Source organism: Lagopus muta, chromosome 3 (assembly GCF_023343835.1).
Source record: "Lagopus muta isolate bLagMut1 chromosome 3, bLagMut1 primary, whole genome shotgun sequence".
NCBI classification, from domain to species: domain Eukaryota; kingdom Metazoa; phylum Chordata; class Aves; order Galliformes; family Phasianidae; genus Lagopus; species Lagopus muta.
Window position 1 is genome coordinate 13,420,804 of NC_064435.1, and position 26,886 is coordinate 13,447,689.

Genomic DNA, 26,886 nt, shown 5'->3' on the forward strand with positions numbered 1-26,886 from the left:
GCAAGTCTGACCTTACTGAAGTAAACTAGGAGAGGAACGTAACTGTCTATAATCTTTCGGGTGAGTTAAAAGCAGAGGGCAAGAAAGTCTACCCAAGTGATACTGGGGGAAGCTAAGCTCAAAATTAGACAAAGTTTTGGAGCAGAATTCTTAATTTCTTACTTGAAGTAATAATTTACCAACCTTTTGGAGAAATGTGATCAAGGATCCAGTCAGAAGACCTTTCAGTCCTGTCTTTTATGCTTACGGGATGTATGCTGATTTCTGTAAACAACCTTGGGAGTATTACAGGTAGGAAGAATATCTTGGGATGCTCTATAGAAGGAATTACGGCCTACTGAAAGTCCTGTTTCAACTGAGGAAAAAGATTTCAAGTCCTGCCTATTCTGAGGCATTAGGTGATTAAATTAAGTAGAAGTGGTTATGTAGATAAATAGACAGAAACCATCATGGAAGGGCTCACTAGAATTTGTATTAGATTCTATGGGAAACAAGTCATAGAAGTTTGTCTTTCCCATAAGGGTGTGTTTTCTCTTAATGAACTAATAGATGCAATTAGCTTATAATGCATTAATTGCTGAGTGTATGAACTGAAGTGTGCACGCAGGAGGCTGGGTTTGCATATCAGGGCAGTATCTCTGTGAGACAGCAAGGGAGAAGCCAAGGCAAATGCTAATAACACACCACGTTGTCTAAATTTAATTCTTGATTTTGTGCAATGATGTGAATGCAGCATTATTCAATGGACTAAACAATCCATATACATGAAGTGTGCATTATGAGGTATGTAGTCAAACGTAACTCACAAAAGCATGTTTTATTGCTCTAAAAGAGGGAACAGGATGCGTTTGAGGGTTTTGCTTGCATGCATATTACTTCCACATAAACCACTGACACCTGCCATTCTTGCTAAAGCACTCGAGTTGTCAGTAGGACAAAAGATGTTCGCAATTGTAAGCATGATTCCTTGTTTTTGCAACAGACTATTACTTGGTTTTAATTTTTATTGTGCAGCTATGCACTAGTCCTTAGATGGCTTACTGGAAGGACTGGTATTAAACTGGACTGTCATTAGTTTATAGTCAGCATGACACTTGTAGCATGTTTTCCAACAACATCTGAGGAAAATTCTATGGTCTTTGTGACATACAACTGTGTGGAAAAAGTGGTTGGGTGTCTGCTGTGAGGAAATTCTATCAGCTGGCCAGCAGCATCCATAATGACCAAGGGGCAGGTCTTTATCCTTGTTAAATCAAAGCAGAGAAGCCAGGAGCCATGGCAGAGGACCACTTTGCCCTCTCCACCTCCCAAATCTGCTTTTATCTTTGTGTGAAGCCTCTGTGTCCTGTTGGATTTCCTGCCTCCACATATGACACCCACTCATCCTGCTGAGACTTGGATCACTGGGTTTGTAGGCACCATTCAGCCCTCAGTTGAGAAGCTACCATGAATAGCTAGCTGGCTGTAGAGTCATTGTCACCCTGCTCTATTTAAGCCTGGAATTTGTCTCATCTTACATAGTGTCATATGAATTTTTATTTTATTTACTGAAATAATATAAAGTGTATAATTATTAAAGTAAATATATCAAAATGGGATAGAAGTCTGAGGAGACTCATATTACAGCCTTTTTCAGTTCTCTTAAGTTGTCATGTTTGCTTAAGAAAAACATTGCTTTAAGTGTGAAATATGACCTTCACTGCCAGCTACAGGCAACAAAGCAGTATAATCCCAATTAACATTCTGCTCATTTATATATTTTTTTTTTCTTCAAGAGAAATTTGTAATATTTCACAAGGCTTTACAGGAAGTGACAAATGAAGAAGAAATTTATCACCATCTACAGAGAAGAATGCAGAATGTGTTGGAAAACTATTGATTGCTCCAGAGTACATTGAATTAGTTCCAAACGTATCTATGCCAAATGATAAGCAATAATTTTACTCAACAATTCTGAGACATAACATTGCAGCATTGATTTTTTTGAAAACAGAAACAATTATATTATGATAAACAATGGTTTAATGATAAAGAATGTTCCTATCTGGTTTAAATCACCTTTTTTATCTAGGCTGTACAAGCACGTAGAGGGAACAGTTATGGTTATGAAAGGAGATTAGTCAGTGACTCAAAGTTACTCATGCACTTAAATTCTGGTAGTCTAATGAAGAACCCTATCACTAAGGAAAATATACTAATAACAATTAATTTAAAGACTAGTTCTATATAAAGGATTTTACTTTTACAAAAATCTAGCCTCGGGATTGCTGCTTTGAGCTCGCTTCTACATCAGATACTTGACACAAACAGATACACAGCTGCTGCATAACCACTCTTTATGAGCAGTTCCCTCTGTCAGTCTGCTATGAAAGATCTTGTCATGCTTGATTAGGCCTTGTTAAATGTTCAGAAGTTGATGAGCTTTGAAAAGATAAACATTACGGAAGCATTTTCCTCTGCTCTTAAAATTAAATGGAAAATTTCCTTTAAAATGATAAATGAGTAAGTAAATAAATACATAAGGAGGCTAGAGAAGTTTTGCTTGCTTCAGCAAACAGCCTGCTCTCATTGCTGGGCCATGTGTTTGACATTTCTCATTCCAGGCTAAATAATCTCTCCACGCATGCAGAAAGCTCAGTGAACAGGTATTCATGTGCTCTGACGGTAAATTCAGACGGTGACTTATCATTGCTTTAACAGCTCAGAACATGCACCCTGATCCTTATTCACCAAGTAACAGCATTGGCTGTACGTATGATCTCAGCTGTAGTTGAATGCTGGTGGATCTAGATTGCAAAAATATGGTTATGTTTACAATGTACTCCAAGCTGTGGTTCAGGCCTGAACTTGAATCCAAAACAATGCTGGGAATCACACACACACAGAATGGCCCAGGTTGGAAGGGACCTCGAAGATCATGAATCTCCAACCCCCCCCTGCTCCCTAGCAGGGCCACCAAGCTCCACTTTTAATACTGTCCAGGCTGCCCAGGGTCCTATCCAACCTGGCCTTGGAGCCAATAATTTGGAATAGACCTCAAGATGGGCAACAAGATAGAAACAAGCCAGAAGTCAGGGCCTGCACTCAACCTTGACACAAACTCAGATATTCACTCACTGTGAGTGTGAATGGCCCAGTTACTCCTAAATCCAATTTATTTATTCAGGTCATCCCAGGTAACCAGTGATAAGACAAGAGGTAAATAATGGTGTTAAGTTGCACCAGGGGAGGGTCAGGTTGGAAATAAGGAAAAAATTTTCTCAGAAATAGTGGTGTGGTATTGGAACAGGTTCCACAGGGATGTGATGGAGTCACCGACCCGGTGGTGGTGAGGAAATGCGGAGATGTAGCACTGAGGAACATGGTTAGTGGGCATGGTATGGATGAGTTGGGGTTGGACTGGATGATCTCAGTGGTCTTTCACAACCCTTATGATTCAATCATTCTATGATTTGACATTGCCTGTCCTAAAGAAAGGAGGATCTATGGGCAGCCAGGGGTGGTTGCTCCCAGACGGTAGGAAGACCACAGGGGGACAGGTAGGTCATAAGTACATCTCACTATAGCCACTCAGACCACCGTGGCACGCAACAAGCATGCCGTGGTTTAGTCATTCTTCCATAGTCTAACCTCTTCTGAGGTGGAATAGTGATTTTTTTTTGCATGAAAACATGTGCTGTGTTTCTGCCTGCAACAAAATGTCTCAATTCCAGTCTACTGGAAGTTTTTCCCAGCTACTAAAAGTTTAAGCAATTTTTTCTTTCCATGTTTATTGTTTTTTCTCCGGAACAGTTTACGCAATCCCTTTTTCTTCCTCCTTTGCCCCAGTAATGCGTCTCTCAAGAGTAATGTTGTTACTGGCCTCATATAAACTCAGATGTTCCAGATTCATCAGAAAAGAAATCAACATGAAGCACAAATATATTTCATATGAAATTATGTAGAATACACTGTTTCATCTGGTGTTGATTTACAGATTTAAAAAACAAATCATATGAAGTTCTTAATATGTTCATTTGGAACAGCTCTAGACCCGCTGCAGCCAAACAGAGTGAATGCAAGCAATTATCCTGCAAACACCACTGCTGGATTCATTATAGTCTGCCTAAAATACAGCACTTGTAAAATACAGCACTTTATAGGAACCACTATGAAATATTTCAAAGGATCTAGTCTTTATGTCACCGTGATAAAGAAAAAAGGTACAAAGAGGAAAAGATAAATATCATTACTCTCAGTGTGTTGAGAGAAATACTATAACTTTAAAAAATAACCAGGATAATGGTGGGGCACGTAACTGATTTATTAACAGGCTTTTCACTGTATCCGTAAGGGCTAAGGAATACGTCTCTTTACTTTGCAAACATATTATCAGAGGAGACAAGGGAAGAAATTGTTAACAGCTCTTATACCTCCTTCACCTTTAAGGTAGATTGAAATTCCATTTTACACATGCAAAGTTGTGGGACTGCAGGACTATGGAAAGGCAATAATTTATTCATGCACAAAAACAAACAGTAAATTGGCACTTTTTACACAAAGTTTACATGAGATGATCTGAGAACACTTGATCTTGTCCCATTGCTGTGCTGGCAGTAAGACACTAGGAGCAGGTGGTTTGCCCTGAGATTACTTCTCTACTTGTAATGCCAACATGACACAGCCAATGTGATTTCTGGCATTACGGTGATGTTTCAGCCTTTAAGCACGTATTACTCCTTATATAGCCCTCATTCTTCTCTCTGTCATAATTTTTCAAAGACTGATACAAAACAAGTATGCCCAAAGTATGTGCACTTTCATTTCCACTCGTAAGTTCTTAATAAATGAATCTAAAGATAAACTTATATTCACTTTGAAAAGCTCTGTTGGTGGTGGAATGGGTTGAAATGTTGGCACCTCATGAATCTCACATAATCTGGGGTAAAATCCTGGCCTGAATTAAGACAGCATACAACGAACCACATTATCACCTTCACATTCATCATAAAAATACAGATTTAGGGACTGAGAGATTTCAAAAGTTCTTGAACATTTGCTTGGAACTGGATTTTTCTAGCCCTTAAATTTGCTTGAAACCTGGACATAGTGAAAGAAGTGGTAGTCAACCACCACATCACTTGTACAAACTAACCCAACTGATGATCCACTGAAGAAAGTCAGGAAATATTCTCTCAAGCCCTCCCACCAGTAGAATGGATAGGATGATAATCACTGGTTATTAAACAGTAACAAAATCTTGATAATATCACTTACTACAGCTAAAACAATATGGCATCACACCATGTTTTCATGAAACTGAGAGTAATTCAGGTTGGAAGGGAGGACTCAAGGTCATCTGGTCAAACCTTTGTTCAAAGCAGGTCCAGTTAGTACAAGTTACTCAGGAGTAAGTCACAAGTTGAGTTGAGACTTTGATATCTGTAAGGATAGAAACTCCAAAACTTCTCCAGGTCCCTATCCATTTTTTGACCTATCCTCATGGCAAATAGTTTTCTTCAGACATCTTATGAGGCTTCCTTTTGCTAATTGCACTCACTGCCTTTTGTCCTATCCCTGTGCAACTCCAAGAAGTCTCTCTCCTTGTCTTCCCCACTAACTTTCATTTACACAGGTGCAGCCCACAGTAACTAACAAATAATTCTCAAAACAGTATTTGTACAATCTCCTTTTGAATTTGTGTGTGATAATGCTACTTATGCCTTCTTCATATCACACTCTCACTCTATTTCCTCTGACTGAGCACCAGAATAGCAATTTAAGCTAGAAATTATTCTTTTCATGTCTTATTAAAATTGATTTCAGCTAGAGGAAAATCTAAGTTAATTACATCCTGAGAATCAGGAAACAATTAACAGCTTTCTATTATATCACCTTGATTTCTACACTACACAGTTTTACACTTCTGCAGAAAAGGATGTGCAATTATCAAGAGAAGGATCTTTTTTGCAAGAAATGAAAGGAAATTGTTCTGCTGCAAACAATCAGCACTATAAATAATTCTTAGCTAGTATCTCTTCAGAAGTCATTTCCTTTATTTGCAATCCTATCTTTGAGTGATGTGTTGGCCACGTGCTGTCAGACTCTCTTCCCAGAGTGGATGTGTGTAAGTGTTGGGCTCTGAGTCCTCAGACAAGCTCTCACAATTTCAGCTTCGTGTGAATGTTCTGCAATGCTCATTTGAATTAAATTAAAAATGATTGTTTTTATGAACCCTGTTATAATTATGCCCTTAGTTTGGATTGCCTGCTACATCAGAGCTGAGAATGGCTTGTGAAAACACAAAGGAATACACTGCTGTAAGAATCCCCAGTGCTTTGAAGATACAAGTCACAATGTGAGGAGCCACAGATACAACACGCAAACACTTCTTTTTAACTCCTGCCAATAAACACATTTGGCCCAGTATAGCAAGAAAATGGTGCAAACCCAGAGCCAGTAGATGATACAGCAATTCAGCTGAACAATAATGGGAACATTATGGCAATATACCAATTTTGGCAATAGCTCTCAGTGAGACAAACAAGGAAATAAAGGCAGGGAAAACTCCACAGTGCGAGGTGAAAGACCTCTGTGCAAGATGGCAGCTGTGTTCCTAAAGGATGGGAGAATCTTCCAAATCAGGTAGATTTTATGAGATCCATAAATTATAGATATGAGAGTGTTGATGCTGCTTTTCATCAGAAGACCTTTGGATTTCTCACCTCTGGGGCAGTCACAATTCTCCTCCAGAATATTTGTAATTCCAATTTCTCCCTATTATCTCATATCTCAAGACTTGTTCTGTGCTTTGCCCTTGGCAAACATCATCTTGTTTGGCTCTTATCTAGCTGGAATGCCCTTGGAAAGATAATTTCCTCAGCTCTTCATCTCAATCACATCGCCCATCTCCCTGATTTCTTCCATCTCCTCCTCCTCCTCTTCTGTCATATCAAACATTATATTACTGTGCTTATCTTTACTTTCAAGATCCCATCTCTGCTATCACCACCTCTCAAGCAGTGTTGGCTTCTGCTCTAGCTGTCCATTTGGTTCCATCTTTGCAATAAGGTTTTAAATCTTCAAGCAAGGAGTTTCTGCTTGTTGTCTCAACAGGAGACACTCCCACCCAAACATCCACAGAGATATGGATGCTGTGCCCAAAATCCTACCCAGCACTGCTGTGATCTCTACCAAAAAGCATAACAACTAAGCAGGTGATGTGCAGAAGCTGCACTTCCAGAACAATAACCAGCAGTTTCACAAGTCATGTTCTCTCTGCACACACCTGTATCCATTTGCTATCCCTTCATTTTACACTTGGACTATAAGCAATATGGGAGTGAGGCCATCGTTCCATCTGCTGCATTGTGCCTTGCACTGCTCTGGGATGTCATCTTCAGGATCCCCAGTATAAATGGGCTTTTATTCTTTGTAGTACTGAAAATCAGCAGCATGTGGCTTTTGGCAGCCTAATGATGAGACAGGCCAAAAGATATGTTGTCCATCCAACAGCAGTGTATCATGACCAGAGGATGTCTGTCCAGCTGCAGGCATTTGTTTGAAGTATCAAACAAATCAAATATGGAATCTCTCATGTTCACGGAAAATTCTGAAAAAGCAGCTAAGCCTAGGATCTCACCTTAAGCGTTTTGACATTTTAAGTTCCAATTGTAATAGGGAGCTACTGCCAGTGACTGGATAAAATCACTGGTTAGCAAAGTGCACAGTTTTATTTGTCAGAATAAACATAGCAAAATAGGGTCCCACTCTGATTTCAGGTACATTTCCAGCGTTTTTTGGCAATAATCTTTGCTTCTTGCTTGGTCTCCTCTGCCGAGCTAGTAAGTGAAATGCACTCAGGAAGAGGTTTAATAAATTCTCAAGATGCCACAAGGTAAGTAGGACATAGCAAGGTAAAAATGGGCAAAAAGAGTGAAAAGGGTCACCTGGCTTGGCACAGCTGTATCATAGTTCAACTCCATCAGAAGTCAATAGGATTGTGGAGTCTCTGGAGCTGCTCACCTCTGACTCCAGGCCAGCTGAATTTCTTCCTTGTACTGTCATTAGCATTGGATATCAGGAAAAACTTTTTCTCTGAAAAAATGTTCAGGCATTGGAATGGACTTCCCAAGGAGGTGAGAGAGTTGCCATCCCTGGAGTGTCGAAGAAAGGTGTAGATGTTGTACACAGGGACATGGTTTAGTGAGCAATGTTGCTGGTAAGTGGACAGTTGGACTAGACGATCTTAGAGGTCTTTTCCAAACCTTAATGGTTCTATGATTCTGAGACCACTGTAACCTGGCTGAGCTCCACAGGCTGCTCACCATAGGGTCAAATAAGCACTACTGCAGCCCTCCAGCAGAGCAGGAGACCGACTCCCCTGCCCTTTTCTGCGGCAGCAGCCTGACACACCAGCTCAATTCTGCTGTAAAACCCACTGCTGACAGCCCCTGGTGTTCCACACAAACCAGAGAGCTCTCTTCTTGCAAAACCCTGTGACACAGCTGTGGTACCTCATGTTATCACCCACACAATTGCGAGGAAATGAAGAATTACAGCTCCCTTATGGAGAAACTAGCTTCTGTACTTGCTTTGAATTATGAAGCCCAAACAGGCATATTTTTTAATTATTTGTTAAGTGCACCTTTGATACCTGTATGCATTTACTGGATTGAGGCACTCATAAGAAATAAACTAAGAAGACTACAAAATTATAGAGCTGATAATGAAGATGGGAGCTGCATTCTGAAGCAGTGCTGTCATACTGGTAGCATTGTGATGTGCTGGTCTTACGAACTGCATAGTATAATTTGTAATATATACATCAACATTTGACTCTGTTCATGCACAACACCAACAGGAGCACAGAAGTAAAGCTAAAAACCTTGAATGAGAAATAAACCAAATAGAGTGCCAACAAGTGGTTTCTGGGCCACCTGTTTCTTCTTTCCATCAGGCACTTAAACTCAACCTTATTTTTATAGTCCACCTTCCACAGAAGTCTGAAGTTAGGAGATAGGAATCAAGCAAATATCTGTCCTCAGTTGTGTGCAGGCAAATGAAGAATGGAGGGGGTGGCCAAGCAAACCCAGCAGTGGCTGTATGGTGCCTTCTCTCTGTCCCTGACCATGCATTTCTGTCTGCTTCCTTCCCCAGCACTGGCACTGCGTGCTGAGCCTGTTCAGAAAGTTAATCTTTTCTCACTTCTTTGCAACTGACGTAATTCCCTGAACTTTGGATCCCATGAACATCAGTGAGAAGTGTAAAGGAAGCAATAAGAGCAGGGCAGAGGCAGCCTGCAGATAGATCTGCTGTATCAGAAAATCACAGTCTTAAACAGTAGCTGAGTGAAACGGTGTAAGATTGTTTCTCCCCCCATGCTTCTCCAGAAAAAGCTTTTATGTGGTCATGTGGTGAATCAGTTTGTGAAGACTCAACTGAAAACCCAACAAAAAGCCCTTCTGATCACTGCCACGGTGCAGGTCACCATGTGGGGACGGTCCAATGATGTTTAAGCCAGTCTGAATGAAGTGAAGCCTCAAGCAGGGAACTAGCACTACTGATGGCCACTGCCTGGAGGATCCTCCAACTTCACTGTCTCCTTCAGAGCCTGACTGAGCCTCTGGGCTTCCTTTTCCCTTGCTCTGTGTTTCCATGAAACTTGTTCCCCCTCTATGCTTCAGAATTTTCCAAAAATGAAGGACCACGGCTGCACTTTTTTACACTCCCACTCTCCTGGTGTGCGTGCACTCTCCTGGCAGTGCAGTTTTAAATACTTTGTCCTTCTTTAAGATCACTGCTATTCTTTCTGCTGCAAGAAACAAAGGCACTTTCATAATACAGTCATGTCTTCTTAAGGCCATAAGAAAAAAGTGAGGTTCAGGACAAAGGAGAATCCTGCAAACAAATAAAAACAACAACAAAAAAAAACTAGCACAACTGTTGCTGATATTTGATATGAAATTGATTTAAAACTCCTCACCCTTCCTTCTGCTGAGGCAACCTGCCTTTGCAAAACTGCCTCACCGTGCTATTCATAATACTATGTCTTATGAAACCTCTGTAAGTAAGGACTCTTGTTAAGGTTTAAGCTGTTTTTAAATCCAATGGTTTACACATCAGAATTGTTTAGAATGTGTATTTCTATGCCCTGCTCTTGTTTAAGGAAAACCAGCAAGCCAACATGTAAAATGTGGTTCACCCAAAGAATGCCAGCACTTCTGCTGAGATCTCCAGCTTTGCAGTTCCCATCATTAAGACTGTTATTATTAGCACCTCACTGCAGTTTCTCTTCAAAGACTGCTTCTATACTTTGTTTTGTGTTGCTTTTTTATAGGGTGTACTCTTCTTTCAAGCCTAGGCACCTGTTTATGTTCTCACCACAATTTTCATTCCATCTGCCAATTCTTCATTGGTTTAACCTCTTCCCACAGAAGTTTGAATAGGTGATTGTATTCAACCCTTGCCTTCAACACAGAACAATTAACAGCAAATGTGGCCACAAAAAACAAGCTGTGCCAGGAAGAGAGAAGCAAAAGAGTCAACCACAAAGCAGAGGTTTCAAATATAAACAGCAGAATAAGCAGTAAGAAAGGTGGAAGGGTCTGGCCCTTTGGGAGGGACTGCCTGTTTCTGAGAGCAGGCCCTAAGCCAGGAGGTGTCTCCAAGCCAGCACTCAGCGCCTGGAGAGTTGATAGTGGGAATGAAGAAGCCTATGGCAGGAGGTCAACTGGACTGCAAGAAGCTCACATTTGCTGCTCTGACAGTATCCTTCAAGTTCTTAAATTTTACATCACAGAAAGCACTGAAATTCTTACATTTTTACACTTCAAAAAGCACCAGAGTCTACAGATAAAAGGAATAGCTTGATTGGCATGTGGTGCACAGATCACTGCCTCGTCCTTGTCCATTTATCCAACAGCAAAAGCTGGCTGACCTCTTTCCTGGCTTCAGCCAAGTCTTACTCTACAGATGTTACTCCGGAGGGAGAAAGGAGTGGGTTCTTTCTCAAACACTGTCCCCAGAGCTTCCCCCATCCCATTCCATCCCGTCCCATCCCATCCCATCACACGCACTGTAAGTTTTGCATCTCCACACTGCAGCGGTACTTTTTTCTGTGCTTTGGGGATGTCACTCTTAGGCTCTGTGTTTGCTGCATAAAACCTGCCACAAGCTGTGGCCAAGATTTGTGTTGCAAGAGCTTTATCTTTCTTCTGAGCACACAGTGCCTACCCCTGCAGGGATTTGATGAATAGCTTGAATTCCTAGGCGCTATCACTATACAAATAGTAAATAACAACGACAAGCGATAGGAGCACTCCTGTCATGCTGCCAGCCTATGGCTGCTGCCCCCACAGCAGTTGGGGCTGTGCACCAAGCGCAGCACACAGCAGAGTGAGGCTGACTATGGAATATTAATCCTTCCTTCCCTGAACAAGCATTGACATCAGAGCAGTCTCCTTTACCTGTACATAGGCAGTTCCTATAATCTAAAATAAATAAAACCCATGCTTGCACACACTACACATACAGTACCCTTTGCTTCCTTGCTAATCTCTGCCAACCTGAGACAGAGGTTAATGATTCACTCCATCTGGAATGGAATACACAAAATATACAGCCCAAACCACTCTTACAACATCCGCCTTACTGTGTACATAGAGCAAGAGTGATCACTGTTTGCACACGCATTGTTAGCTACTTTAACTCAGAGCCGCTGACTGGAGCAACTCAATTATTGAAACAGCTTAAGGGAAAGACCCGAGCAAATGATAGCCTTCCATCTGAATTTACAGAAATGCTGAAAAACCAGAAATTTTACAGAAAAACAGGAGAAATTGACATTCCTGGCCCAGGAACCTTAGGTACATATACGTATGTGTATATATGTATGTATATGTACACACACCTGTATCATAGAATCATAGAATATTCTGAACTGGAAGGGATCCATAAATTATTGACCATTGAATCATATATGTATATGGCACCACCGACATAAAGTTCGTACAAACACACAAGATTCCAAGACATGAGAAGGTGCATCGGATAACAGAGATTCTAGAAAAACTGAATGTATACATTTATAAAATTAATTTACCTGAGTTAAAATGTATAACTGAATGTGCTATGATAGTACTGATTTAGCAGAAAGCTTATTGATTTCAAAGAACTCCATTTTGCAACCTTCCCAATCTTCACTTCGAAGTCCTCCTTTCCTTTCAGGGCGTTCCTCTGGTGGAATTTCACAGTGAAGACTGCCAATTTTTTGGCTGCTTGATTTTGGAAAACAAATTAATGACAGTGAAATTAGTTGGACAGAAAGCTTGGGAGCACTTTGTTCCACAAAGATCTGATGATATAACCTTCCATGACTTATCTGCCCTGAAGAAGTAAGCAGATACAAGCCTTCTCAAGTGAGACAAATGAAAATTATTTTTTCAGGGTCAGTTTTGAGTCCAATTAGGAAGCTCTTCGCTAATGGAAATGCAGCCACTGCTGGAGAACTAAAGTTGGTGCAAGAACGTGCTGCAGGGGGTAAAAAAGTACATACAGTACTAGATAGGCTTAGGAAGATCACAAAATCTAACCTCAATGAATTCTATCTCCAGACGTGGCATATAAGATTGATTGATATCTGACGATCACTTTGAACTTGTCTGTAGGGGAAGTGACCCCTGGGTAGTTCTGTATCTTAACTGCTCACACTCCTTTTAGTGCGTCTCTATACTGTCACAGTTGTGCATCACTGGAGTGTTAATGCTGTTCTAAGGACAGTGATAGCATCTGATAAATTATTTAACAATATGCTTAATATATTTCTATGATACACCAATACATTAATCCCATGATCACTTGATTGCAGTTCTCTAGTAGCTGTTACTGCTATGCACCACTGGTTAATTGCATCTTCGAATGCCAATGAACTTTTGACCCTTACTAGAGTGAAAAAGGTTGACTGTTTACTGCCTCAAATAAGAAAAAAGTTTATGGACCTGTAAGCGCTATCATACTGCAGAAGTTAATGACTCTGATAGTTATGCACTCTGATGTATTAAGAAGTTTTCATAAGTGATAATGAAGCAAGACCCATGAAAGACCACTGAGAACTGATACTTGACGTTTCTCTCTCAGCTTCAAAATTTACATCTGTCACATAAAACCTCTTTTGTAAAACAAAAGTCACATGCAAACTCTGATAATAAGGCAAACAAATTTTTTCTGTTGAACCGTATCTTACATTTTGTCTCTCCAAGAAGTACATAAGAAACATGTTTCATTTTTCCCTAAGCAGAAAGAAAGAAGACGCTGAACTATAGGTACTACTCACACAAAGCCCGTTTAAAAGCTTCCTAACTATTTATTAAAACAATTAACTGAAGTGTTAATTGGGAAGGTGCTGCCTCGCCTATAGGCTTGTGAAAAAGGCACATTTAAAAATCTGCTGAGAAGAAGCACTAAATATCATTATAGTTACACCGAATTCAGAGAGCTGCAACGTGTACACAAAGGCAATTTCTAATAAAATAAAAATAAAAAATAAGTGCTTTTTAAAATCTTGCTCTTTGGTCAACTGATGCCTGAAGACAACCTGAATGATGGCTTACATTTATAAGAGAAATGAGAGACTCTCAGAAGATATAAGAATTCAAAAGCAATCTGAGATCAAGAAAAAATTAGTTGCTGAGTCAACTAATTATTATCAGTCAACTCTGGCTGTAAGACAGGCAGTCAGCAAGTACATCAAAACATTCCTGTTGGAAAAACCACTCTTGGTTGCCAGCTGTCTAAGTCACAACTAAGTCACAGAATCACTGAATCACCAAGGTTGGAAAAGACCTACAAGATCACCCAGTCCAACCATCCACCTATCACCAATAGCTCTCACTAAACCATGTCCTCCAACACAAAATACAAACGTTCCTTGAACACCTGCAGGGTTGGTGACTCCACCACCTCCCTGGGCAGCCCATTGCAGTGCCTGACCACTCTTTCAGAGAAGTAGTATTTCCTAACGTCCAGCCTAAATTTCCCCTGGTGCAGCTTGAAGCCATTCCTATCACCAGTTACATGAGAGAAGAGGCCGACCCCCAGCTCACTACAACCTCCCTTCAGGTAGTTACAGAGAGCAATTAGGTCTGCCCTGAGCCTCCTCTTCTCCAGGCTGAACATTCCCAGCTCCTTCAGCCTCTCCTCATAAGCCCTGTGTTCCAGACCCCTCACCAGCTTTGTTGCCCTTCTTTGAACCAGCTCCAGAGCCTCAATGTCTTTCTTGCAGTGAGGGGCCCAAAACTGGACACAGAACTCGAGGTGCGGCCTCACCAGAGCTGAGGACAGGGGAACAATCACCTCTCTGCTCCTGCTGGCAACACCATTCCTGATGCAAGCCAGGATGCCATTGGCCTTCTTGGCCACCTAAGCACAGTGTTGCCTCATGTTCAGCCGAGCATCAATCAGTACCCCCAGGTCCATTTCCTTTACACAGTCTTCCAGCCACTCTGCCCCAAGCCTGTAGTGTTGCCCAGGGTTGTTACGGTCAAAGTGCAGGACATTTGGCCTTGTTGAACCTCATTCCACTGGCTTCAGCCCAGCGATCCAGCCTGTCCAGTTCTCTCTGTAGGGCCTTGCTACCCCCACTTGTTCTGGGCTGGGATTTTCTTTCAAAGCCTTTCTGAACTTGCTGGAAATTTCCCTGAGTCAGGTTGGAGCATCTTGCTGTGCGAGACTTGCAGCTCTGTCTGCAGCTATGGTCTGTCCATCCATCCTTGGCTGCGTGAATGGAGGACAGGCGTGGGTCTGTGATGGGAGGGAGCTTCCTGTGATGACCACACCAGTTCTCTGCAGGGTGCCTTTCAAACTGTGCCTCTTCTTGTGTTTTGTGTCCTTATTCTGCATGTACTCTGATTTGCAGTGCAAGCAAGACTTTAATTTTTCTGCCAAGCAGTACTGAAATGGGCACAACATGTTGCCTTCTCCTGGCAGGGAAATGAGTCTAGAATTGCCCCATTTCAGATAAAACCACGATCAATTTCAGTAGTGCTGTTACACACCCCCCTTGGATTACATGTCTAGCTGTGACTATCCTGGGCTGCATCAAAAGAGGGGTGACCAGCAGGGCAAGGGAGATGATTGTCCTCCTCTACTCTGCCCTCAGAGGCCACACCTGGAGAACTGCATCCAGCACAATAAATATGCAGAGCTGTTGGAGCGGATCCAGAGGAGAGCCATAAAGGTGATCAAAGGGCTGGAGCACCTCTCCTGTGAAGAAAGGTTGAGGGAGTTCAGCTTGTTTAGCTTGGAGAAGTCTCCAAGGAGACTTCACTGCAGTCTTCCAGTACTTGAAGGGAGCTTACAAGCTGGAAGGGGACTGATTTTTTACACAGTCTGATAGTGACAGGACAAGAGGGAATGGCTTTAAACTAAAAGGGGGGAGATCTAGGTTAGATGTTAGAAAGAAGTTCTTTACTCAGAGGATAGTGAGATGATAGAACAGGCTGCAGAGAGGTTGTGGATGCCCCATCTCTGGAGATGAGGTGGTTGGCAACCCTGTGTGTGGCATGGATCTAGATAATCTTCAAGGTCCCTTCCAAACCAAGCCATTCTAGGATTATATGACTACCCAAAGCACCATGGCCGAGGCACTTCCCTTCAGGCACATCCATAGAGGATGTACTGCATGCCCAGTCCCCAGGCTGCACACAGGCAGGTGTCTGAAGGTGGGCTGAGGCTAGTAATGGCACTCCATGTCTCCAGGAAGACAAACACCACACACTCCTTCTGAGCACAAGTTTCTTCAGGAGATCATTCTTCAGATCATTTGTAACCTATTAAGGACATCCATATTGCAGCCATTCACAAATGAAAGAGCTCACCACTGAACAGCCATAGGGTGTAAAAAGTGTAGCTGAGCTAGGGAAGACTTGATGTGGGGGCAGCCGGTGCTTCTAGGCAGCCCCAGAGGTCTGTCCCCTTGCAGAGCTACCAGTGCCTGGGGAGCCCTCAGCCAGACCATGCCCATACAACCACTTAACCTTCTCATTCTAGTCTTCTGAGGCTGCTATAGGGTCTGTCCTGAAGGGCCACACTGCTGGGATCAGGGAGTCTTCAGCTTTGTTTCATGGCCACCAGCCTGGTAACTAAAAGGCCTATCAAGACCCAAACTTCAGAAGTCCTCACCTTAAAAAATCTGTTCCTATTAACCAACAGAAAGAGTTGGTAAAGTATTTGCTTAGCCAGCTGCTGGCTTTAGAGGCAGAGGACCTTACCAGATGCGAAAATTTACCATATCAGCTAACCTACAGCTCAAGGTCCTTTATTTTTCACCCATGAACCACAGACCAGAATTTACATCACAGCCTCATCTCCCATCTTTGGTCAGTTGCTGCTGACCAAAGCTGCTGTGTGACAGCCCGGTGCCAGCACCAGGTGCTGCAGTAGCGAGCTCAGCCCTCACTGCATAAAGAAGTCACAACCAAGGAAGGTCACACAGCAAGCAGGCCACAGAAACGGGCCAGTGAGACAAATGAGGCTGGGGTGAGACAAGCAATAGGACTTTTAAACAGTCTTAATCAAGCAGCTATCACAAGCATCTGCGTTTAGACACATGTTGTTTAGTCTAATAGAAGAGTATTTATACCTACATTTTCTTATTTATATGTAAGCAACACCATGCTCAGTTTCATCTTACACTTTACTCCCAAGTTATGCGTTCATCTTGCAGCATGCAACACCTGCCCATGTGCACTTTCACCCAAATACACACAGTCACCTGTCCTGCTGCATCACTCCCAAGAGGGCTTATCTGGCATTTGCAAGGATCACTAAGAATAGAGTACAGTATATTTCCTTGAATGCGCGACCATGTTGATTTTCTATCGTCTGTTTGTCTGCCCCAGAGGCTTCTGAGATAACCAAACTTTGATCTTGAAAGCCCTCCATGTTCTCATTTAGCATTAACAATTATACACTTATCTTGGACAAGAAAAGGGAAACTTTAAATGCACGGTTAGCCAAAACTTGTCTACCAGCCAGTTTTCTGTCATCTATTCTGCAGCTGCTACTGTTTGGAAAACCCTTGCATAGAGCATCCCACGAGAGAAACAGAACGAAGCTACCAGAGGTAAGGGAAGTTAGATGTTTTAGGGTGCAGTTTCCCAGGACAGCTCCAGCTGATTCAATAGATCCCTCCTGCCAGAATGGGAGATCTGCTTCTTCCCCACCACCTCCCTTCCCTCCTTCTAGCTCCGTATTCCCACCACACACCCTCATCTGTTTTGTGAGATGCTGGCAGTCATCATCTCACAAAACCAGTGTGCTCACTAGGTGGCCACAATGGAAAGGTGCAAGGATGTGAGCTGGCACTGCATAGGACTACAGAACCATGGGCAGGAGGGGAAGGGGAAGCAGATCTCTTCTGCAGTAGCTAGGTGTTAATGGAGGCTGTGCTATCAAACCAGGCCAGGGTGATCTAGGCCACTTCCAAGTACTCATGAGGGAATGCCCATAGGTAACTTCATAAGACCAAGATGGGGAATAATTACTTTGTAGATGATCTTGGCCAAAAATAGCATCACATTTAATTACCTTAATAAAATTAGGGACATTGTTTAGAGAGCAAGATGGTGATGAGTCAACACTAGACTAGATGATCTTAGACATCTTTTCCAACCTTAATGATTCTATGAAATTATAAGTGTCATCCTTGATTGTGACAGTAATAAGCTGACTATGAGAGCCAGATTTGTTGAAGTTCTTCCATCCTCTCTTTAGGGAATGATTGCAAAGCTTTTGTTTTTACATTTAACTTAAAGGAATACAGAATGTCTTAAGTAGATCTCAATAGAAATTTTGTATTACAATTGAATATTCAGCTTTTTGTAAGGTGAGTTGGAAGTTGTAGGAGTTTTGTCAGCACTTTAACAAACTTGTTAGCACCAAGTCCACCCTACAAAGCCTGCATGCTGTTGCGTCCCAAACAGGCTGCCCAGGAAGGTGGTGGAGTCACCATCCTTAGAGGTGTTTAAGAAACCTGTAAATGTGGCACCAAGGGACATGGTTTACTGGGCATGGTGTAATGGGTTGATGGATAAAGTAGATCTTAGTGGTCTTTGCAACCTCAATGATTATATTATTTTATGATCCTTCACCCCAGGTTTCATTTCAAGCTGCTCAGATGAAGAATCTCAAGTATGGAGAAGTACTTGAGCCAAACCACAGAGATGTGTACTGCCCGAATACGGCTGTCACTGCTGTGCATTGCACCGTGCCAATGGTGCTTGCCATGTCAATGCTAGCAGTACCGATGTCAGTGCCTGTTAGCAGCAGCAGGGATGGCACCTGCCCAATCAAGCAACATTGCTACTGTTCTGCAGTGTTGGTCCGGCACCTGAGCAAAAAGTTCAAAGAAAATTCAAGCAAAAGCCACTGAGCACATCTTTTTCCATTCTCTTTCTAGTAACACATCTAACACACAGTAATAATAATGGGATATTTCCTCCTGAATCTCAATATTCATTGACAAGCCGAAAGCCTTACAATTCCTAGTCTCCTCCGTAGTGGATGGGTTCAGACTGAACCGAACACATCCCAGAAATTAAACATTAACTGAGTCAGGCGTTGCAGTTAATATTTTCGGCGCCGCACATCCCCGCTCTCCCCGCGGGGATCCCTTCATCTGCGGCGACAGCGCAGCGGTCCGGGGGTTGCGGGCTGCGAGCAGCGGGGCCGGGCGGGCAGCGGGGCAGGTGCGGCTTCCAAGGGACGCGTCCTCACTCCCTCCCGCCGCCCGCCGGTACCCCGGTCCCACAGCACAGCCCGGGCAGGGGCACGGCACCGCTTACCGCAGCTGCTCGCCGGTCAGCAGGACCTCGGCCATGTGCTCCAGCTCGGTCGCTTTCTGCTGCATGCTGCTCATGCCCTCCTCCATCGCCGCCGCCTGCGGGCACAGCGCCTCGTGCTGAGGGGAGCGGGCTCCGGCCCCCTCTCTCCCTCCCCCCTCCCCACCCCCCCGGCCGCAGCTGCCGCCGCTGCAGCCCCGATCCCCCTCTCGTGGCCGGGGTCGCCGGCAGCCTTCCCCCGCCGCGCTCACCTGGAGGACACGGAGTGCCGTTTCGGTTCGCTTCCCCCCGCCCCGCGCCCCCCACCCCCTCCAAAACCCGCCCCGTTTCCCGTGTTATTGTGTCACGGGCGGGGAGAGAAACACATGGCTGCGGCCGCCGCGGCACGGCTCGCCGAGGCAGCAGCGGCCCCCCCCGGCTGTCACACGGCAGGGAGGCGCCGGCAGCCCCCGGTACGGGAGCGGCTCCGGGGGTGCTGCGCTGTGCCCCGTGGCCCGGCTCTGGGCTGCGCTGTCCTCGCCGCTGCCTCCCGCCGCTCGGCTCCCTGCGCATCAACCTGCGGCCCGCTCTCACACATCGTCCCCGTACCCCCGCACCTCTTTGTCCCTCTGGCGACGGCGGCCGCTGAATTCCTGGGGGCTGAAAAGCGCTTCTCGCAGTATTCGGTCTTTGAGATGGGAAGTGCGAGGTCATGAGCACCCTTTGTGAGCGCCGCTGGCAGAAAAAAGCACCAGAATGGAAACAAGTCCAAGGCCACTTCTGCAGTGGTCCAAGAAGGGTTTTCATTTACAACAACGCATAATTAAGATGCACCTTGATCGTGCACTCATTGCGCTTCTCTCTGCCTGCACACACTGTGTGCATGGCAAAATGTATCTGCTTCATATTTGCAGTATTCTCATAGTTAGATGACCAAGACTGTGGTTTCAGAACAAGGATAAGCATTAACAAGGAATCACGTGAAGGAATTGAACTCTGTAAACCAGGCTGAAAAGAAAGAGGAGGTGGATCTCGAAACACCCCATGTAGATTTACAGTTTTTGCTACCAAACGAGGTTCTTGATTAAAATAATAATAATAATAACTTGGAGTCATGGGAAAAAATGGACAAGTAGTTGGAAAATAAGTCCAAGGAGGGTTAGTAAGCAGATGACAGCCACATCCAGCTGAGGAAATTCTCTGCTAAAAATAATTGGAAGCTAGGAGAGCACTTGCAGTAAGTTCCATATGTGCCTTCTCTGCTGTTCCCTAGCATTTGTTCACAGCCACCTGTGAGATGAATATTGGATCAGGTGCACCTCTGGTTCAGCCCAGCACAGTCTCTGTAGGGAATGTCTCAGTGTGTCTGAAAGAACCCTACTGACCAATGGGTGGTGGGTGAAGCAAAACTGAATCTGCCTTCATGTTGATCATAGAATGGGCCAAGGAGGGAAGACTTAGGAGTGCAAACACTGCAGCTTGAGTTTGTCTCTTGTCAATTTGGAAGACATACATTTATGTCAATACTTGCAAACACCCTCTAATCCCACTCGTACTATAAGTACATGAAGTACACCTTCATGGAGCTAGAAATAAAAAGGGAATTGAAAAAAACATCTCATCTGACCTTATATTTCGGATCAAGAATTTGCACAGTAATTTGTATCAAGCATTTTATCATGTGGCTGAAACAAAGAAATCTCAAGAGAATGTTATTGTACATTTATGTTATTGTAGGGCTTTATCACCTGAGTTTGGCTGATTCAGCTGTTTCCCACCTCTAAAAGGGGGAAATTCCACCCTGCTCAGCTCTGGCTGCACATCCTTGCAATGGATCTTATGCTGGTTTCCACACTTTCAGCACCTCTGCTGCAATTGAATTCGCTAAGTTGGCAGAGAAGTCCACAGAATGAGGCTAGTTTCTTCTGGGCCAGTAAGCAGAGCTGTGCAGGTGGCTGTGGATCTCATGGGGCTGGAGCTGACACAGGGGGGGAGTGGGCCTGGGTGGCCGAGGGCAGGAATAGAGAGGAGGAAGAGAGAGAGGAAGAAGGGGAAGAAGCTGTCTTTCAGCAGTGACAAGCCAGCAGCTTGATTCAGGGTGCTTGTGGAACTGCAGCATGAAACACATTTATTTCCTTGCATATCAGATTATTCTCGCAGGTCAGTGCAATTTCCTGTGCTTAATTATTTAATGCTTATAGGCCGCCATGTTTGCCTTTCCACACTGATATCCCATTTGTAATTTGTTCCACATGTTCACACTGAAATATCTTACAGCTACAGAGTGCTTCAAAGGAAGGGATTAGGTATCAATCATTCCAAACCTGATGTCTCTCCTCGACAGTTAGCTGACATAACCCCAAAGGATCACATTTCAGAGTCAAGAGCAAGAATTAAGCTACATAAATTGACCTGTTTGGATGTTTCTAGCTTGTATGTTTTTAATGCACAGACTGCTATAGAAACATGAGATCTAGCAAAAGATTAAACTGTTCTGGTCCCCCTCCCAGGGCAGACTGACCTACAAGACCCTGACACAGTGCTGAGAGCTGAAAAAGCACATGAGATCCTTACAGCAAGGTTACTTAGAAGGAGAAAGACTTTCCTCAAGGTAAACTTTGGGAATCATATGAATATATACACATATATTTTGTATAAACATAGGAATAATTTCAGGAACTGCTGTTTATTTTATATGTGAATGCATACTTGGATTTTAACTTAGTGTGACTGCAGTTAAGTGGTAAGAGTTGGACTCAGTGATCCATATTAATAATAGAATCATAGAATCACCAGTGTTAGAAAAGACCTCCAAGATCATCCAGTCCAACCATCCACCTTCCACCAATATTTCCCATTAAATCACTTCCCTCAGTACAACACTTAAATGTTTCTTGGACACCTCTATAGGGATGGTGACTCCATTAGCTCCCCGGGCAGCCTGTTCAAGTGCCTGACTGCATTTTTGGAGAATAAATTTTTCCTAAAATCCAACTTGAATCTCCCTGGCACAACTTGAGGCCATTCTGTCTCATCCTGTCAATGCTACCTGGGAGCAGAAGCCGACCCCCACCTCACCACAGCCTCCTTTCAGGTAGCTGTAGAGAGCAGTGTCTCTCCTGAGCCTCCTCTTCTGTGAATGAACAACCCCAGTTCCCTCAGCCACTCCCCATAAGATTTGTGCTCCAGACACTTCACAGCTTTTCTTTCTCTGGACATGCTCCAGGACCTTGATGTGTTTCTTGTAGCGATGGGTCCAAAACTGAACACTGTACTCAAAGTACAGCCTCACCAGAGCCGAGTACAGACGGATGATCACTTCTTTGATCCTGCTGGCTGCGCTGTTTCTGGTACAAGCCAAGATGCCATAAGAATCCTTTCCAAGTTGAGATATTCCATGATTCTGTGATATTAAGGTAGCTAGCTAAGGTTAAAACATTCCTCATCCAAAAGTGTGTCAAACCTTTGAGCTGGAGCCCAGCGACATCTTAAAACTCATCCTCCACAACATCCAGAGTAACAAGAGCTGCATATGTCTGCTTGAGAGTTGGTAGCACAGGCACTGGGGAAACTCAAGTCTTCCAGTGGTGGTGACAGCAGAGGCTCTCTGACATACAGCAAGGGACAAAGCCACACATTTGAACCCCAGAGATCGTGGCACTGAGACAGGACCCTGTATTCAGGTTTAAAAGCAATTCTAGTGATTTGCGTAAATTTTCTTGTTGCATTGAGGAAATATACAAATGGTAAAACATAAATGCCTACAAAGTGAAATGAGAATATTGCTTTCAGAATTTATAGAATATTACATCTGTGGCCTAAATTTTGACTTGATAAATTAATTTAAGATTAAACTAATTCCTTAATTCAAATAATTAATTTAATGCAAACTTAATTTAAAGTGAGACATTCGTATGAACAATTTACCAGTGTTCTTATGTGCACTTCTTCCTTCTGTGGCATTGTTCACATAAGATTGATCTTTCATTGCTGGGATGACTAGAGCTTTTGAAACAGGAAAATGATGGAGAAATCATTAAGGCATTGATTAAGGCGTTGATTATCGCATGCAAAAGATGGTGAAGCACTTCAGGGATAAAAGGCATTGGCAGACGAGCTGTTCGATTGGTTTGCTGTTCTTGTTTTCCTAACATGTTTTGTGTAAGAGCCATCACATTTAAAAGTACCTGGTTCTTCTCTTACTCAAGAAGACAGAAAGACATATGGTTTGGGCCTTTAATTGGTCTACCTTCTAAGCAGATTTTGCAACTCTGGAAAAAGGAGTGCGTGTGTGGTTTCATGTGTTTTTTTATTTGGTTGTTTTTTTTGGTTTTTTTTTTTTTTCTATATTCCCATGCTTATTTGCAAAGAGATCTCATTTGTCTTTGTGTTTCAGCCAGTTAACTTCCTTAGTACCAGAGGTCTGGCAAAGGAAAGCAGAGAAACTACCAGGTATTGTCCAGCCTGCCCTCCTCTTTTCATGCTATGTATAATAGTATTTCCCATTCTTGGCAGTGCATAGATTACATTCACTGCTGTTCATTTGCTGCTCTGAGCTTGAACAATTTAAGTTGTCTGCTAGAAACTGGTTAGAAGAATCAGTGCTTGTATGATTCAAAGGGCTGAATGCATCTGGCCAGGCTAATTTTAGTCTTGTGATAAACCACAGGAAAAGTCAGCAAGTTTTCACACACACCAAAAAAAAAAAAAAAAAAAAAAAGCATATTCTATACTTCTCTTTTTGCAATATAACATCCAAGTTCCTGCAAAAGTCACCATGGTGAGATAACAGGAGGATCTATCACAATTAATGTCTAACATTTCAGCACGAATGAGACTTGCATCTGTTCAGATCCTCACATTTCATGTATCGCTGACCTGGCAATCATTATAACAAGAAGATGAAGTACAGAAAAAAAAGACATTTTGATCCTGAGACATGCAGAGATGATCTAAAAGGGGCTTTCTGAGCCTGTCCTTTATCCTTACGCAGCTTTTCCATTTCAAGTTAAATACCCAGGTTCTCTCTGGGTCAAAGATGCTGAGACTCGTATGCAGGCTGACGTCTAAAGCACTACCATGAGGCAGATACATGTTCTAGGGCTTGCTCCTGTCAGTGGAAAAATATTTTATGAAAATAAACAGCTTCAGTAAGAAAAAAAAAAAGAGAAATCCCTATCAGACCTGTAGACTCGATAACTGCTGATAGTGCACTCTGCTAAACTCGCATTTTTGTTAGCCAATATGGTAATTGATTTCTGTACTCTCAGTGATGCCATTCGATCTGTTACACTGGAGTCCCTCTATGTATCTGTTATGTGCCTGGAATGGTTTCTAATTTGTCTTATTTTTCATCTTCAGCAGTTTTTTAATAATTCCTAATTTTGGGCATCACAAGAATATTTACCTGACAAAAAACACCTGTAAAACTAGTAGGAATGTTACTTTTTAAACATTTCATAAACATTTCCATTAGTTCTTTCATTTTTGTTGCTTTGTTTTCTCTTATTTTATCCTGCTCTTAATTGATAGTAATTACAAACTCATGCAGCCTGAGCTGTGCCACATTACACGTTTAGCCCAGGTTACAGTTCCGGACTTTTGCAGTAACCAGATTAGGGCTGGGAGGTGTGAGTCAGATGGCAGGCATGACTTACAGCTGAGAAGGAGCTTCTTTGTAAACCACATCTCAAGTGTGAAGACAACTCCTGTATTCTAAGTGGTAAAAGACAGCTTCTAAGGCTGTCCTCCACCTCTGTGTTAATACGCCCTGGTATCTGGCTGCAGGATTGAAAACAGTTTTGCTTAAATCATCGTGGCTTGACCTGATGGCTTGACTTTGCATTGAACCCAGCCTTGAAAGCTTATGCACATTTAGATAAAAATTGCTCTCCCTTGGGAAGCAACACCTGGGAGTCCAACCCCCTGCTAAAACAGGTTCCCTATGATAGGTAGCACAAGTAGGCAGATGGGTCTTCAATATCTCCGTACAAAGACACTCCACAGCCTCTCTGAGCAACCTGTCCCAGTGCTCCATCACCCTTACCATAAGGAGGTTCTTCCACATGCTAGTACAGAACTTCCTGTGTTCCAGTTTTAGGCCATTACACCTTGTGCTATCGCTACACACCACCAAGAAGAGCCTGGCCTCATCCATTTTCCTCTAATCTCCCTTTAGATATTTGTAAACACTGATCAGATCTCCAGGTCAGTCTTCCCTCCGCCAGGCTGAAGGACCCAGGTTACCCAGGCTTTCCTCATACAGGCACCGCTAAACGACGTTTTGTCCTGCCACTGGGTAGGGCTGTGCAGCACATGGTGCTAAGGAACACAGGCCTGCTCCTCAGGTGGAGGGAAGGCCCTCTGGGACACAGGCACAGCACACTGCAGTCATGCCACCACTGCCACAAGATATCTGTAATGCTAAAACCTGAGGTATCAGGTCTTCTGGAGCATCTGTATCCACCAGCACCTGTTCTCACTGGCCTGGCTGGCTCCTGTGAAACGCTCTATGCATTGACCATGTGCGTAATCGCTCTGCCACCCAGTGGTCCTTGCAGGCAATTGAGTATCAAAATACCTGTCAGAACATCGTTGTGAACTGATGCTCGACAAAGGAAAGGATTGTTAAAAGAAGCAGTAATTTTAGAAGGGAAAAGCAACTGTTAGGAGGGGAAACAACTGTTTACATAGGCTGAATAGTTAATAGGACCAGAGGAATGGTTTCAAACTGAGACAGGGGAGGTTTAGGTTAGATATTAGGAGGAAGTTTTTCACACAGAGGGTGGTGAGGCACTGGAACAGGTTGCCCAAGGAGGTTGTGGATGCCCCGTCCCTGAAGGCATTCAAGGCCAGGCTGGATGTGGCTCTGAGCAGCTTGGTCTGCTGGTTGGCAATCCTTCACATAGCAGAGGGGTTGAAACTAGATGGGCATTGTGGTTCTTTTCAACCCAGGCCATTCTGTGATTCCATGACTCTATGAAAAATCTTTAAACAACACAATCTTTGCATAGGATTGCAAATACAAACATACTCAACTGTCATTTATATTTCTACAGACTGAACACGAGAATAACTACTTCAAGATAGTAAAAATAAAGCCATTAATATACTAGTAAGTTAATATTCTCTTTCACAAATGTTTCTCACAAGAAGGTGCTTGTCTTGTGTTCTCAAAATATTTAAAGATCTCTTGAAGTGCTGAAGCAATGGGATAAGCTTAGGAGAGCATTCTTCTGAAACAAACCAGATACTGCATCATGCTTAGATCTTTCAAAATGATCAACTATAACCAGTCCTTTTATTGCATTACAGAGTACCAGAAATCCTTGCAAAGAAACAGGTTTGCTGTAGCTCTGCATCCAGGAAACTGGGTGCCACAGGAGCTGATGGAAGGAGGCACATACAGAGGCTGCTTTGCTGAAGCAGGACCATAGCAATCTTCTCTCATAAGAACAAATTCTGTTCTGTTGAAATATAAAACCTAATAGCAATATTGTCCAGGCAGAACTGCAGTGGGAGCACTGTCCTGCTCTCTGTAGCCCAGCAGACAAGAAAAGAATCAGTGATTTTGTCTGGAAAGAAAACTTCAGCAAGACAAATACACTCGGGAAAGTGGGATGAAATGAGGAGAAAAGGCACATGAAAGAATGTGAAAAGGAATGGGGAGAATACATAATAAAGAAGTGAGACTTGAGCTGAAGAAAAGAGGGAGAGAATCAAGTAGGGATGAGAAGCTGGAAGAAAGACCAAAGCAACTGAGCCAAGCTGAGACAGAAAGTGGAAGGAATATATTTTCTTTGTGATGTCCATCAGAGCTTTTCCTCCCTGTATTACGCAGTCTTCACAGTGGGATGCTGTCTGTCTCCACAGCAACCAGCAGCCATGAAACCTTTCTTCCCTGCCCGCATTGACTGCTCTCTGGAGAGGAGCCCTCAAATTGTCATTGTTAGAAAAGTCAGAAAAGAGAACAGTGTAGAAAGCATTTCAGAACACTCTCTCACTGCATATCTCCAACACAGAAGAGAGTTGGCCACACCTGTACATTTCTTATGTACAAATTTGGCAGACCCCGGCGCCCAATCGCTTA

General features: G+C 43.1%; 1 protein-coding gene across 3 annotated transcripts in view; it reads right to left on the bottom strand.

Annotated features, from left to right (window-relative positions):
* The window catches only part of DEPTOR (DEP domain containing MTOR interacting protein), a 74,977-nt gene extending 55,226 nt beyond the window's left edge, over positions 1 to 19,751 (bottom strand). Inside the window, exons 1-2 of one of the 3 annotated variants that reach the window (XM_048940834.1) lie at positions 19,415 to 19,751; positions 18,822 to 18,916 (exon numbers count right to left, since the gene is read on the bottom strand). In XM_048940834.1, the coding sequence (XP_048796791.1) occupies positions 18,822 to 18,907 (86 nt within the window). In that variant the 5' untranslated portion in view covers positions 18,908 to 18,916; positions 19,415 to 19,751. Of the gene's footprint in view, positions 1 to 18,821; positions 18,963 to 19,069; positions 19,116 to 19,414 lie in introns of those variants that run through there. The other 2 variants (XM_048940836.1, XM_048940835.1) reach the window with 2 other exon arrangements.
* Between the last annotated feature and the right edge of the window lie 7,135 nt (positions 19,752 to 26,886).